At 32.9% G+C, this 16,656-nt stretch overlaps 1 protein-coding gene across 1 annotated transcript in view; it reads right to left on the minus strand.

Moving 5' to 3' along the window:
• The window catches only part of LOC140440138 (putative ATP-dependent RNA helicase DHX57), a 30,322-nt gene extending 14,211 nt beyond the window's left edge, over nt 1-16,111 (minus strand). Inside the window, exons 1-8 of the mRNA XM_072530435.1 lie at nt 15,925-16,111; nt 15,760-15,871; nt 14,616-14,794; nt 10,776-11,854; nt 6,771-6,978; nt 5,423-5,778; nt 1,605-1,878; nt 605-847 (exon numbers count right to left, since the gene is read on the minus strand). Of these exons, the coding sequence (XP_072386536.1) occupies nt 605-847; nt 1,605-1,878; nt 5,423-5,778; nt 6,771-6,978; nt 10,776-11,854; nt 14,616-14,794; nt 15,760-15,871; nt 15,925-15,992 (2,519 nt within the window). The 5' untranslated portion in view covers nt 15,993-16,111. The remainder of the gene's footprint in view (nt 1-604; nt 848-1,604; nt 1,879-5,422; nt 5,779-6,770; nt 6,979-10,775; nt 11,855-14,615; nt 14,795-15,759; nt 15,872-15,924) is intronic.
• Between the last annotated feature and the right edge of the window lie 545 nt (nt 16,112-16,656).

Genomic DNA, 16,656 nt, shown 5'->3' on the forward strand with positions numbered 1-16,656 from the left:
GAAATATTAATCACTTTTTCACAGAGTGATTCAAGAGAGGACTCAAACTTCACATTTTATTTACTTTATTTACACGTACACCAAAAGGAGGAACCAACCGCGACTCCAAAGTATCGAGGCCATGTACCGAAGGCACGAATTTGTTGACCAAATCCTACGGATGATCAGCTAGGGAGAAAAGCAAAGCTATTTGCCAAATCGGCAACTGATGATTCTCTGGATTATGATAAGAGGTTTCAGAAAAGCAAGTACAATAAAGAGAAAGTGAATACCTTCACTCCTTACATTAAGCGGCATCATCGAAGAAAGGCCTTTCGAGTGCCCCATTTCCCAGTGTGAGCACTTGTGTGTATATTTTATATAATACTTTAGTTGTATTTTATGATCCATAACTTAAAATCTAACACAGAATTTTCGTAAAACATTAAATAGAGTAATTTGCGAAATAAAAATGATTTTTTTTTATTTTGGATTTCAACCATTTACACAGAATGACACAATATACATAACCTTACTTTTAGAATCAAATTTTGAATATAATTTTTTGCGTACATAATGAATAATAATAGTGACATAAGTGTGATCAGTATAAAAGGAAACAAACCTGTGATTCGTATAAAGATGTATACACACTCCGCTCATTACTCTTCCAGCCCTACCCTTTCTCTGGAGAGCGTTCGCTCTGGTCACCCAAGTTGTTTCTAAACTTTCCATATTCCTATTAGGGTCGAAACGTTTTTCCTTCATTTTACCGGAATCTATAACGAAGACGCAATCGTCGATGGTAATGGAAGTTTCTGCCAAGTTGGTAGACAGGACGATTTTTCTTTGGCCAGGGTTGGGTTTTCTAAAACGAACATAAACTATTTAATTATTTTTTGTGCAAATAGGAACAGTAGCAGTAAGTTATTTTGAATGTATGCTTCATTCACAATAACTTATATACCATTCTCTTTATACTGTGATGTAACTATACTTATAATACACTTATACCATATACTGTAGCATTTATTTATTAGTGGTTAAGCAATCTTTTATCTGGGACCTGAAAATGGGCTAAAATTGTAGAGCCCAAAACCGGTCATCCAAGTTAGATAAAACCATTTGAGTGTTTTCCTCTGTATTTTTAAGCAAAAAAATAATCATTTGATTATGAATTCGTTGAAATTTGATATATTCCAAATAAACCGTCAGCTTATTGTTTTGTAATGTTCTATAGCCTCTTGCCTTCCAACATTTATCCAATTTTCTAATTTCAAAAACGTTTACAGTTTATCTGTTTTTGTTCTTCCATGCGAGAGATGAGTTTTACCACAAGGACCTTATATTATTTCTCCAATTGTTATCATGGGCTTTGTGTTGTAAACTATTCATTATTTCAGTTAACTATATTAAAAACCGTTGAGAATTTTTAAAATAGTAATCTTAAAACAATTATATCAAAAGATATTACAACTGAAATCCAATGAAATCAGCATTGTAATAAATGTAACCTCTAGTAAAGCCTGACCAATTTAAGTTTTTGCTCAGATTTGAATTTTCGCAACAAGTGAAATATGGAGTGTAACGAAATTTGTTTTACGTTTACTATAAGTGCCACTTACCTGAATATAGCTGATTGTTCTTCACTAGATAATGACGAATGAAGAGGTAAAATGAGATACTTTCCTCGTCTCCTGCCTAGTTCCGGATGAACGTTTAGTTGATCATATAGCGTTGTTATCTCACCAATTCCTGGCAAAAATACTAGAATAGTTCCTACTTTCGGATATTGATGATCGCCTGATACAATCCACTCTAAGACGTGTTCGATGAGATCGTAGTTTATCTTATCCGGGTCCATTATGAATATATTTTTACACGTTGTTATACTATAACCTAAAAAATACGTATGTTTTTTGTTAAATGAATCAATAAGTTACATAGCTGAATAGGCGAGGGAACTAAACCCCAAGCCTACCAATTTTCCGCAGCGAAATGAATCGCTATGCAACTTTTTGTATTAGATTCAAGGAAGTGTCGGGAAAAATTTGTGAAAAAAATTCGTGGTAAAATGAAAATGCATTTTGTGCAAAAGGAAAATGCATTTTCAGGGTGCATACAGAAAGAAAATTTTTGAACTCGACATACTTTGAAAATATCGACGGAAATGAGTTCAATATTGTTACCAGGGGTTTTAGAGGCCGTTGAATACGAATGTGATAACGACAACGATGCTCGAGCTACCTGATGCCCAGAGTGGATCTCATGTCCTGGAGTAGGTTAATTTCATTCTAACTCAGTCAACAGTCATTACTCGGGAGGTTTCCGAGATCGCTGAACACGAATACGATAACGACGATGGTCGACGAGCTACCTGGTGCCCAGGGTGGACCTCTCGTCCTGGATTTTTATGTTATTTTCATTCAAAATCAGTCAAAAGTCATTACTCGGGGGTTTTTGGGATTGCTGAATACAATTACGACGGCGATGACCTTTTATGTATCTGATGCCCAGAGGGACCTCGTCTATGTTAACTCGTCATTTAAGATTTTTATGAGAGTGTGGTATCAAATAAGAGTTAAAATATGATTTTTTGAATATACACTGCGAGCATAAATTTGAATTTTTTATAGAAATTATTACTATTTTTAAACTATTTTCGGTTGTAACATAGTTTAATAAAGGATTGCCTAAAGAAAAAAAGGTTCTTGCCCTTCAAAATTTATTGAAAGTAATGAAAATGTACAATTTTTCTTTGATATACTAAATGTTGGAAATTAAAAATTTTAATTTGATGTACTTTTTGTGGAAATAAAAAAAAATTAAGAACTTCAGTAGCGAGTATTCCCTCCTCTGGCAGTGTTACCAGTTTGCAAGCGACGAGGCATGCTTTGGATTGGATTTTGGATCACATTCTACGGAAGATTGTTCCATTCCTGCACCAATATGTCGCGAAGCTCTCTTGAATTTCCGGGGGCCGGCAAATGATTATGTAAATGTTTCTTCATATCATCCCAAACATGTTCTATGGGATTGATATCTGCATTGCGAGCAGGTCAAACAAATCGTGTGATTTGAACTTCCTTACGAAACTCAGTAACCATCAGAACAGTGTGGGGACATGCATTATCATGCATAAATATTGCATCGTGTCCAAGAATAACCATAAACCGTAAACATGGTCTTCTGGAACCTGTGTCAGGTACCTCCACCAAATGGAAGTCGCTTGGCAACACATGCTTAAGCACATGTCTCACCTGGACGCCACACTCTTATATGTTTGTCTGAGCCCGTAAGACAATCTCGATTCATCGAAAAACAATACATGGCTCCAGTCATGTATTCTCCAAGCCTAGTGTTCTCGTACAAAATTCAACGTGGCAATTCACTGTTCACGGGAAAGCGGTGGTCCAGTTACTCTAGTTCGAGAAGATAAACGAGCAGTATGAAGTCGATCATATCTAGCTATTGTAATTCTGCCTTGACATTAACCAGGTCTTCGAGTAAGCAGAACGGTCTCTTCGTACTATCGTCACACTTGCTGCGCACTCGAGAGACTTACACCAACGTTTTTCGCAGTTTCGCGCTTATATGGCCATCTTCTAACGCCTCCACAATAGAACTTACACTCATTGCAATACACTGACAATAATAACACTACACAAACAATTTACAATTGACATTAAAACCACTGAAACAAAAACTATGCAGTAGAGATGTGTAGTTCACCATCGAAATAGTTCAAATGAACGATTCTTTAAACTGAACTAATTGAACTAGTTCATTAATTTTCATAGAACTAGTTCACTGCGAACGATTTGCATTATAAATTGTGTCTCAACTTTTAAAGAAGAAAATAATGAATGAATGAGATCATATATTTATTATTTTGTGAATGGGATGGACTGACCGACTGACTAGTTTAAAAAAAGAAGTGCCGATTAGTCTCAGATAACAGATCATAATTCTTATGAACGTGACAATAACATAAACAGTTTTATCTTAATATCATAATGGTTCGGATCTTATGCCATGCCCATGCACTGGCTTGAACGTTGACATGCTGTACTGTTTCTCGTATTGTAATTTTGAAATAACAATTTTAAGTTGTGGTTAAAATGATTGATGCATCTACATAAAATATAATTTTATGTAAAAGTGAGAATGAAAATGTGTTATTTAATGTTCCTAAAAAATTCACTGATTTTTTTTGTAAGGTTCTTTTAGAAATAACCTAATATAGATACCTATGAGAATACGTAAATATAAAAATAAATCATACGTGAACCATATTTATATTTAAAACGGTTAATAAAAAACAAATCTTAATAATTTTTTGCAAATAAAAAAAATGTTATTTGCAAAACATTTGAGAAATAAATTTAAAACATTTAAACCTAAACATACGATCGAAAGAAATGGTTCCGAACGCGAACTACTTGTACGGTAGTGAAAGAGTGAAAGACTGACTGAAAACCGAAGAAAACGCGCGGCCGGCGCCGAGCTTGTGTGATGATAAGACGAGACATCTGGCAACCAATTATGTTAGGGTTGGATTTCGATTTCGGTCCTACAAATAGTTCTTTCGCGAACTAGTTCACTGAACTAGTTCATTTTTGTGAAATAGTTCGCTTGAACTAGTTCGTCTAAAAGAACTAATAAGCACACCTCTACTATGCAGATAATGATTTTTAGTAAATAGGGTAACGGGCTCTTTTTATCTCAAACGCCTATCGAAACAGCAGTAATAACAATTTTTTTCAAACAATCCATTGGGAAACTATATTACAACCGAAAATAGTTAAAAAAGAATAATAATTTCTAAAATAAATTCAAATTACGGTGTGACACTAATTTTATGCTTGGCAGTGTAAATAAGATGATTAACAAATGATCGTATCATTGTAATTTATTCCTTCCTCATCTTCTTCTGTATCAGATAATTGATTTTCTGAAACGCAATTTTTACATGCCAATTCTTTTATTCAACCAAACCAACCAATCATTCAATTCTACCCAATCAATCGTTTAATCTCAAGACAATGTTTCTGCATCCACATTTTTATATAAAAAATGGTAATATTCATATTAATTTGAAATAGAGTTGAGTGAAAAAACACACGTAAACTATGTAACTTAGAGGATATCTGTGTACTGGTATGTGTGAGAGAAAAAGTATAAGAGCACATGTGAAAGTAAAATGCGGGAGCTGCTACAGGGAAGATTTTAATGTGTATCACATGGCACTTCATCAGTGTTACCGTTGTGTTAAAAGCGTCAAGAAATATTCGTGTTCGTAAGTAAGGTTATCGAGTAAGGTATGAATTCAAAAATATCTTGAATACCAAAAAGAAGTATTTCAGGCAGCAATTGTAAACGAAAACACACTAGAAGTGCTTTAAAAATGTTCACTCTTATCATTTATGCAAATTGTACTTACCTTGATACCTAGCCAAAACCTGAATTGCATTTAAACTTTCATCTTTAACATTATCCCTGGGCTTCTGATTACTATAACCAACTTCATTCGCGCTCATCATTATTTCCAAATAATCTTCGTCTTTTTTCAACTTTCTGCAATACTCCGAACCGTCTTCCATGACATATCCAGTCGTTTCCAAAATGTCTTCGAGAAAATATTGCTCCACGGGGAAAGTTCTGCCGGGAATATCAATCACCGGAATATCACCGAAGTACTGGGAGAATAAAGAAGCGTTTACAGTGGCACTCATTAAGATAACTTTTAGATCTGGGCGAATTTGAAGGAGTTCTTTCAAGATCAAAAGGAGAAAATCGCTAAAATGTATGAAAAAAATTAGTCGCAAAATATAAAGAAATGTTTAGAGATACATTCACTCATACATATAGTCTACAACCCAATGGGAGGTTTTTAATGGGCCATTTGACCCAGAATAAATCACATATAAACCAATACTAAAATATGTAATAACAATTTAAGAAACTATGCAGTCAATTCTTATCGGTACATGTGAGTCATAGGTAAGATAAACTTCCCAGTCAAAGGGGTAAGTTTTTTTTGCCAAATACTTGTACGGCATTTATAACTTAGGTAGTTAATACAAAAATAATGACCGGCGACCTAATGCCGTACAAAAATATTAGTACCAAGAGCAGGGAAAATTTTTTATTTTCGGAAAAATTTTTCCTCATTTTCTGTAGTTTGACAGAAGTCAGTATCTAAGGTTCTAATTTGAACCGCCATGCTTTGTGTATAATATGCTGATAACAATTGGCGGCATAGAATGATGCTGGGTCAAATGAACCATTAAAAATGTTCTATGGGCTTGCAGTTTAATACACTGTCCAACAAAAGTTAATCTACTCTCTAAGAAATTATGACTAAGTTGGTTGGGAATATTCGGTGTTTCACTCATGATTTACTAATATTATTGTTCCAAACGTTGCGGAATGTCGTAAAATAACAGATACATTAATAAATCTGAACGATTACAAAGGTGACAGATCACTGGAGACAAAGAGAAATTACAAAAGTAAACAAATTTACAGAGTAAGAGGTAAACGCAGAATATACTACCATGAGAATAGAAGAAAAGGAAAGCACTTCAGATGAAACGAAGTGGTGATCTTAAGAGACATACTATATAACAATATGAATAACAGTAGCACTTAATACAAACCAGTGTAGGAAACGAGATCTAAGCCCAAAAATACATGAAATAAGATAAAATCTTTTCCAATCAAGTAATATCATTGGTGGTAGAACAAAAGTATCAAGTTCAAAAATATATGTAACTAATTTTGTTTACCTTTCTTCGCTACGCTCGTGAACTTCGTCAACTATTACATGGGTAACGTTTGGTAATGTCGGTTCACTTTCTAACCTCCTTAGCAATATCCCTGTTGTACAAAAACTTAGTCTGGTACTGGAAGACATCTTGCTTTCTAACCTTATTTGATAACCGACAGTATTTCCTATTTTTTCGATTCTTTCATCAGCCACCCTTTCTGCCACACCTGCAAAGAATAAATAGTAAGTAAAAACTTTTACTTAAAAAATTCTTTATAAAGGAATAAAAAATTTATTTTGTTATAGAACGCGGGCACATAAGTTTGCAAAGCATTGTATATCGATTTGTAAATATTTGTTATAAGTTAGTTTTAAGCAGTGGATTTATCCATAGTTACGGAAGTCGTCGAAACAGTTAAAAATCGCAAACTTGAATATTTTGGCCATGTTATGCGCCACCCAGAGAGATATAATATACTCTATTTAATAATACAAGGCAAGGTAGACGGAAGAAGAGGGCCAGGTCGAAGAAGAACGTCATGGCTTAGAGACCTGAGAGATTGGTTTAACAGATCCTCTGCATCTCTTTTCCGAGCTGCCGTCAACAAAAGTACTATAGCCAATTTGATAGCCAACGCTCGATAATCGAGCTCGGCACATGAAGAAGAAGAAGTTTATCCATAATGAGTTTTACCTTGAAGGACTGAAAAACATTATAGACAATTGTTTCCCGGTATTTGTAGATATTATATTTTAAAAGTCTTTTGTTTTGTTTCGCTAGAAAGGCCAAAGCCACCAGGTAGTTATTGTATTTAGAAAGTATGAGATAAAACCGTTATCATTTTCAAAGAAATTTGTTTAGAAACGATTCTTTGGGTTTTTCTGATGTAATAATGAGAGGCGGGATATAGTAATTTTCTGATTGGTTAGCGAGTTTTGGAATGGGGATGAATGAGAGTGAATGTTTGAAAGTTTCGATTGGAAAAGATTATTATGTGATGGGCAGTGGAAAGAAGCATTTGAAGTTTTGTGTAGTCAGTTAAGAAGCACCAGTACCAGTTTGTTAATAGTGAGAAAAGGGTGGCTGAAAGGTGGAACGAGAGATAGGTCAAAGTTGAGAAGTCGAATACCTCTTTAATTCTATAAAGTCCAAGTGAGTAAGTCACAAGAACTATAACTATTAAAAATATTTGCGACACCAAGTAAAAAGAATACTTGGGTCTCAGGAGATTGTTCGTATAGGAAAGAGAGGAGAGAATTTTGGAGTTTGTTAAACGAGTACTGGTAAAAGAGGCCTGCTCGTGTTTCGGAGAAAGAGTTGCTGGTATACTATGATATTTGCCGTTCATATTGGATATGATATATTCGAGATTATATCGATAGAATAGTGAATGATTACCTTGATGAGGTTCAATTTGAAAGATTTTATTGGCCACCGTAAAGCCGGGATTTAAAGCCGATCGAGCGTTTGTTGGACATCTTAAAACGTCGCATTTGGAAAAGAAATCCTGTTTCTTTGACAAGTAAATAGTGTTATATGTATCTTAGGAACGACTGCTCGTAATTCAACTTCTTTTCTTTTAAAAGTAGCATATTTCCAAGTCTTTTCAACGCTGTTTTTTGAATTTAATTTAAACTAACAGTTACCGTGATATTCTATTTATGAGCCAAAAAGTTGTTTATAATTTTAAAACATTCCTGAGGCCACCCAAATAATCCGATTTCAATCGTAAAGAGTAGGTACGTTAGATAGGTATAGTGCTTTTTTATATGTAAAAAAAATTGGCAAGTTTTACAGAATTTCAATAAAAACAACTTGATTCATCTTCAGAGTCATCGTTTAATGAAATTCTAATAGGTTCAATGTCATCTTGAATGTTGTCTACTGTCCAAAAATTATTCTCCAATTTTATAACATGGTTGACGTAATTTTTCCAATGTCCATTGTTCTGTACTTTATCATAACCTTCATAAATCAATGTTTTAACGTCGTTTTGTTTGAAACTTGAATTCTTAGAGGACACGTACCGTTTCACTTCACTCCACACCATTTCTATTGGGTTCAGTTCACAGTGATAAGGCGGAAGTCTTAAGATATGTACATCTACGCGGCATTGTTCGTCACTGTGATTCCTGTATTTTTCACCAATACAATCAATTTTGTATTTGTCATAAATATTTTTAAATACATTAGCAGTTTCCAGAAGTTCATTTTTTAAGTAATCTTCTTCAAAATAAATGTCCTTTTCATAGAGCCACTCCTTAATTTGACGTTTCACCCAATATTGTTTGGGAAAATTTAATTTCCTAGAGTGATAAGATGCATTGTCCAAGATAATGACATTCTTTTTATTTTTTGGGAGATTCGGTATTAACATCTCTTCAAACCATTTTTCAAATAGATCTCCGTCCATCTCTTCATGGTAATCTTCAGCACCTTTTTTGGCAAGAAAAGTGATGTCAGCACCTTCAACAAATCCGTCTTTGTTTCCTGCATGGACTAAAACAAATCTTGGTCCTTTTCCGGTCGGAGTTTTTAAACCTGTGGTAAGTCCATTTACGAAAGCCTGTCGGCTATTTTTTATTGTTGTATCTTGCCATACTTGCCCATTGGTTATTCCAGTATTAACCCATGATTCGTCCATATAAATGATATTGGCTCCTTCGTTCCTCAGTTTATTTATTTCCCGGAGATAGTGACGCCTCCAAGCGACTATTTCTTGTTTTTCTATTAATATTGAATTTCTACCTTGTTTGCCATATATAAAACCCATGTCGTGCAATAGTCTTCTCAACGTACTCTTGGAAAAATTCGGAAGATGCTCCAGTTGCTTAATTTTTTCTAGTACTACGTCAAGGGTTGGAGGAATATTGTCCATAAAAAAACCGTGCACTACTTGTCTTATTCTAGACCGAGTTGCTTCATCATATCTATTCTCACGACTATTCAAATAACCGGTTCTTTTTTTTCTTATAGGAGTTACGAGTGGACCATTTTCACTTTCACTTCTATATCGGAATATCGTTCGCTCAGAGACTCCAGTCATAGCAGAAACTTCCCGCACTATTGTTGATACACTTTTATCATTATTACTGTTTGATAAATAGTTAAAAACATTTAACACTATTTTTTTGCATTCACTATTTAACAAATTACCGTTTTTGAATTTTATTACACTCGCGGCCATTTTGACACTGACACGACACAAACGTCTGATATCAACTGAAAATTCTTTTAATGACTCTCAAGTATTTACCTGAATTTATAATTGCTGGCATTAGACAATAATTTTGAATTTATAAATAGGTATATTTTTTTAATTCTAAATTATTTTTTAATGTCTGTAACTGTAAATGCAGGTAGAGAAAGTGTGTCATTAAAAGGACATTAAGATCAAAAACGGATTATACAAATAATTATTTCATTTCCACGAATTGTAAACAATTTTGAACACAAGATATAATTCCGAAAAGACCAGATTTCCGAAATATAACTTTCTATTTTTAAAATACCAACAGAAAAATTATATAATTAAAAAAATGTAGTATTTTTCCGTTTCACATTCATAAATATTTCCGAAATTATAATTCTTTTATAGGAGCCGGCCCATAACGTACGATTGTAGGTACGATTAAAAACTGACAACAATGTAGTTATTTCTGGCATATAGAAAGTACAGGCCTATCTCTGGAACGCTGCCATCTGAATGTGAATTTTTCTATAGGCGAATTATGAAGGTCCTAAGTGCAATGTAAGTGGTGGAAAAACATTTAATACGAAAAGGCTTATCTTAAAGGCTAAAAATTATAGCTAATTTATTTCATTACGATTAAGTAAATCATTATTACTGAAGTTATCACTTAACTATTTCTGCAAAAATCAGAATGCCACCTGTAACATCCACCTCAAAACAGATCTGCCCTGGTCTAGTAGACATTTTTGATTTTATCCTTTTTTATATCTAATCTATTAAATAAAATAGGTGCTTAGGGTGGGGTGTATGAGCAATTTTATAATACATACCTATTGCTGATATCCTTCTGGGCTGAGTACAAACGATTTCTACATGTCTATTGTCGTTGCTATAATTTTTTATCCATTCGTCAAGAATAAATTGGGGTACCTGAGTACTTTTTCCACATCCTGTTTCTCCACTAACAACGACGACCGGGGATTGATTAATACTATTCAAAATATCTTTTTGTAAGCTCCAAGCAGGCAGATTTTTCCTAATATTTAACATCTTCCTATATTTTTCATCTTTGACTTTTGTGTAAAACGATTCTATAACCTTTTTGTCGTCTTTCTGTAATTGTTCTAATGATAATAACTTTTTGTTGGACCTATTATTGCTACCTTTTTGATAATGACTTGGTTTTATTTCCCTCTTTTCAATATATTTTTTTTCTGCAAACAGTTTTTGATTTGGATGTAAAAAGTTTACTTCTTCCTTGAGATGTTGTTTTATTTCTTCTTCGTTTTGTAAAAGTTCTGTAATTGTATATACACAAGGTATACCATCTTCGGCTAGCAGTTTAGCTTCTTCGTATAACCTCTTACAAATATGAAGATTAACTAAAGGAGGTAGTATTGCGTTAGTTTTTAAAAATATTAAAGGAGGTTCATAGGGGTATTGGGTTATCCTAGGAAATCGAAACTCCAACTCAAATACAAAATCTTCTAAATGCGAGTTTACATTTTTTTCAACTTTCGGTTCTATTTCGTGTGAAAACCTACACTTGGCACCAAATTTACAATTACCCCTAAGCAAATTCCTGCATTTTTCCCTCTTATCCTTTACGATAACTTTCTTTTTTACTATTTCTTTGTTGTGAAATAGGTCTATGAGATATTCCATTTTCAAATTCTGAATCCAAACATCGTCAGTTTTGATATTAAATGATTTTTCATAAATTGATTCTAAGGAACTTCTCTCGTCATCCCGTTGTTCTGTAAGTTCTTTTTTAGACAGTCCGTGTTCGATTTCTTTTGGTGCTACGTCAAAATTGAAATATTTTTGGTAGAGCAAATATATGGAATCTTCAACATCACCTTTGCAATATTCGAATGCCTCCAGGCAGTGGTTTCTGTGAAATCCATAACTGTAACAAATAAAAAGTAAATAGAGAAAGGTACATGTAAACACTTACATATTATATACACTTACGAATAAAAAAATCGACTCACTTGGTAAATTGTGATTTATTCTCAGCAATTTAATTTTGCATCCCTTTATTAAAAGAACCAATTAAAAAAGCTGATGTTTATTGCGCAGCAAGCAAAAATGAATGAATGGTTTTGTGCGAAATTACTATAAACAAGATGTAAAGTCATCCAAATTTGTATATAATAGGGAATGTAATGTATAATGATTACGCAGTGCATATGCCTTCTATAAATTTGGCGGTAATCTTGCCAAAGTGTTTTAAAAGTTGACCTATTAGTCGAATTGTAGTACATGAATATATGGATGGATGGATACATCATTAATTGTGGCAGTCCGATAATTGCATCTTTTCTATTGGGTAATAGTCTTGGGTAAACAGTCAATAGACTGTACTGGTGCCGGTGCTTGAATATAACTCCCTAAAAGTCATATTGGCTATACCAGGAGACTGGTGGCTACAGTTGACAACCATTATCTGGTTGGTAAGAAACAAGCTAGAGTTTACTAGAAAACACATAAATTGGGAACTTCTCTAATGGATTATAATTATATTCTTTCGCGAGAGTCAAATTTGCATCTGTATTCCAATAGTGCACTATCGAAACTGTAATGATAGATCATGCATGTTTTGGGATGGCATCTTTTTCGAATGAAAAACAGAGCTCATGTGCATGTCCGGTGGTGAACGAAGAGTGGATTTGGACAGCAGAGGGATACATTTAAGATATTCTCTAAGACCATGTTTCTCATACACTAGCAACATCGGCATTATAACGCTCGATGTCACACTAGCTCAGATCATCCAGGGTTACCACAGATTATGAATGAATGGTGAATGAATGAATTTCATCAGAGAACTACGGGATTTGCTCAAACACATGATCAGAGATTCCTCAGGTATCAGTCAGAAACTTAATAAGATTTTTAAAAAATCACATGGAAAGTGTAAGAGAAAGCAGAGGTGAAAAATCCACAATATTCATTTTGTAAGCATTTATTTTTTTGGTTATTGACTTCTTTTTCTTACATAGTAATTTCCATTTGTATAATATTTTCCCAGAAATAATTTTACGTTACATTTGTTACATTGTTGTAACTTACTTTAGCAATATTTAATTTCAATAAAAATTACCAGGATTCGCAGGATTTTATTTTAAATTTCAAATATATAGAAAATAAAATTTAAAAACTAGCAGTCTTACTGATAACACAATTTTTTTGTTCGTAATTAAAGTTTATCAGTTTGTATTCCGATATTCTAGAAACATTTGCTAAAAATATAGTTTTTTCTAAGCAGTTTTTAATTTTGGTCTGTGTCCACTAGATTGACTATGTTACAGGATTAAGAACTCAATCCATCTCTTCATTTAAAGTTCTTTCACTCACATCATTTAGAGCTCGAGACCTTTCACTGCTGTATTAGACCACAAATATATACAGCTTTTTGTTTGCTGATGACTAATCAATTTTGGCTAAAGATGTGAATAAACGATCTGTATGGCACATAAATTAATTGAGAAGGTAGTGTTATTAGGGTAACATGTGAATATGATCTGGCTCTGGAGATTTTGTTAACAGACAATAGTTTGAACTGATACTTAAAAATAAATTATTGGAGGAGATACTGTCAAAAAACTAGAACAAATAGAAAAACAAATAAGATATTCATGTGAAACAGATGCTGGAAAATAGGCTACGAAAATTAATTCATGATTGGCCACCTTATGAGAGAAGAAAAATAGGACGACATTGAAACACATGGATAAAAGGTATTCAAAATACAAGGGACAGAGGATATCTTGTAGAAGGTGATTGGAGTACTATCCACAACATTACTTGGCAACTGCGACATTATTCCAGTAAAATTAACTCTTTCATGGAAGTAAATGGCTAGCAAGTGACCTATGGGGTTACATGTCCTGCTGTAAGATCTGTGATGATCTAGATGACCATGTTATTAAATCGTTTGAGTCAAGCATTTAAAGTTTTACTAAAGATACTTAACAACATATCATAAAAAAGTGTGAAGAAGTAGGGTAAGGCCAGTTTGTATTTGGAGGCAGAATGGGGACGAAAGAGGCTTTGATTTCTCATCAAGTTCTATTACAGAAGTGTCATGATCAACACAAGGATCTTTCCTTGGTTTTGTAGATTTCTAAATGGCACTAATCACATAGATAATCAAAAAATGTTATATACTCTATGGAACATTAAGTTATGAGATGAAGGTGTCTACTAAGAAATCTGTTTTAGTTGCTAAATGGAAAAATTAATATCAATGAACAAATATTCAGAATCATTAGTATAAATAGGGAGGTAAGAGAGTGTTGTGTATTGTCCCGATGGTCTTTGGCCTATACTTGAAGCTGCTATTCAAGAAACATTTGAAAAAGCTTTACGGAGTATTAAAAATAATGGATTGCAAATTACTAGTATACCGTCCTACTTCTAATACTAAGATATGCTTAAAGAACTTCTTCAGCCAATGTTAGTGATGCTTATCAAGAATTAGGAGTAAAGATTAAGAAGAAAAAACCAAGATATATTTCCTTTAAAGTATGATGGCTGTCAACAATGACATTTCTATCTTAGAATGTATATTCCTTTATAGCAGTAACTAATACAGTCATTTATAGGCATGTGGCAGGTAGTTTTTTATTTTTTACATATAAAAACACATTATTTTATATTCTTACCTTTCTAATCTCATAAGACCAAACTGTTTCAACCGTTCAGCTTCTTCTTCTGGTTGATCCCTACTTTGTGAAAAATCTACACCTCCTTTTACTACTAGAGAGCCTTGTCCCACCCAGTACTTTTTAAGAAGATTGGAGTTTGATTCTTCATAGTCAGAAATGTCACTAAGTTTGAAATCCTAAAAAATCAAATAGTTCAAAGGTTTTTTCTTTAAAGTAAAACATTGAAGAAAAAATGTAATACCATTTGTTATAATAGAATTTAAATAATATTAAACATATTTTAAACTTTTTCTGAACTGCTGAAAGAGAATAATCCTGACAACTGTATCTTAGTAACCACATTAAATGATAACTATTCATTGAAAAAAGAGGCACTGGTAATTACAAATTGAAGATGAACTGGTATTGTGTCTCATAATGTCTTAACTAAATAGTATATCTCCACAAGTCATATATCTATATAGAATATTGGAAAATCTCAGTATTAAAAAGGGAACAGAAATATTGATCATATCCTAATATATCTTCTTATCTTCCTTTACTTACACTAAAGATGTAAGTAATTATTTATTGATGAGAAATTTAAGCAGAATCTTAGTATACAAGCTTAAGTATAGTTTGTTGGCTTCGCTTGGGAATATTTTAGCAGATTCATTGTCAGAAAGATACAACCCAAAAATTCCTACCTCTCAGTATTAATAGCTCAAATAAACTTACTGTTGCACACTTCCTTCATTGAAAAGAGAAGTATAGTCATGAATAAAGGGCATGTACATTCGTTAATTTTCAAAACTTTCCATTTGTAACTAATCTATGAAGGACTAAAAATTTCAAAAATAAACTTTTCTTTTAATTGATACAGTTTTATTTTGTTAATAAACTGCATGTGAATATTTTTTGTTTAAATATTACCACTGCCATTTGGTAAAAATTTAACCAAGATAGCAAAAAATAATAAGTAAATTTACTAGGCAGTTGGAATTGGATTAGGGAACCAAGTACAATATATCTCATGAAAACATGACGGCCCTAATAGTGGCAGTAACAATATAATTTGAAGATATACCATTGGAGAATAGTGAAAGTGTGATTTGTCCATTTTAAAACCAGAGTAACCTTTAATAAAAGGTGTCATACTTACAGGTCCATGGATGTATTTTAACGTGTCTAATATCTTTTCTTGAATGAGCTCAGGCAATGTTAGATACTGCAATTCTTCCTTTACGATTTTCTTTTTTAAGGGAGCAGTTTGGCTAAAATAGTAAAAGGGTAAGTTTATGTAAGGTTGTGAAATAATATTTCTTACCCAATTTTAATATCTGGAATTTCTCTTAAAAAGAAGTCAGTTTTTTCAATACAGTCTTCACTGTTCATGTTAATCAAAAGAAATAATACCAAAGGAAAAAACACAAAATATTGAAAATATCTTCACTAGAAAGAATGAGGTTAGGTGTAATTGCAAATTTTTGACAAGTGCATGACAATTATGACACACATTCGAATATTGTGCCAGGGCCACTCACTACTCCTGTCTAATCTTATTGGTCTGCGACGTACGTCACGGGAAGTTTATATTTTTAAAACATTTGCAGTTTTTACGATTTTTTTTAAATTTAGGTCTTAAATTATTCGTTAAAATTAAAATATTAAAATATCTGAAAAATTTTTGCGTAAGTGGTCTATTCTTCTTTAAGCAGAATTACGTTTTCGCTTAAATTGGTGGTAAGCTTTAACTACTTTATAGTAGAGGTCACTGTAGAAGGAATTATTAAGTTCTTACATTATTTTTTATAATATTAATGCCTCAAAATAAAAAATAATCAGTGTGCCTCACCGCACACACAGAAATTAATTATGAGAATATTTCAGTAAGTCAAATATTACTACAATACAACGAGACAAACCACAAATCTTAAAAAACAATTGTTCATAAAGACATTAAAGTACCTATCATTAATAAGATCACCTGAAGAGATCATCCTCTAGTCATTTAGGAACAACTTTAATACTCATTACAAGGCAGCTAATGGAAAAAAAT

This window comes from Diabrotica undecimpunctata, chromosome 4 (genome assembly GCF_040954645.1).
Source record: "Diabrotica undecimpunctata isolate CICGRU chromosome 4, icDiaUnde3, whole genome shotgun sequence".
Taxonomy (NCBI): Eukaryota; Metazoa; Arthropoda; class Insecta; order Coleoptera; family Chrysomelidae; genus Diabrotica; species Diabrotica undecimpunctata.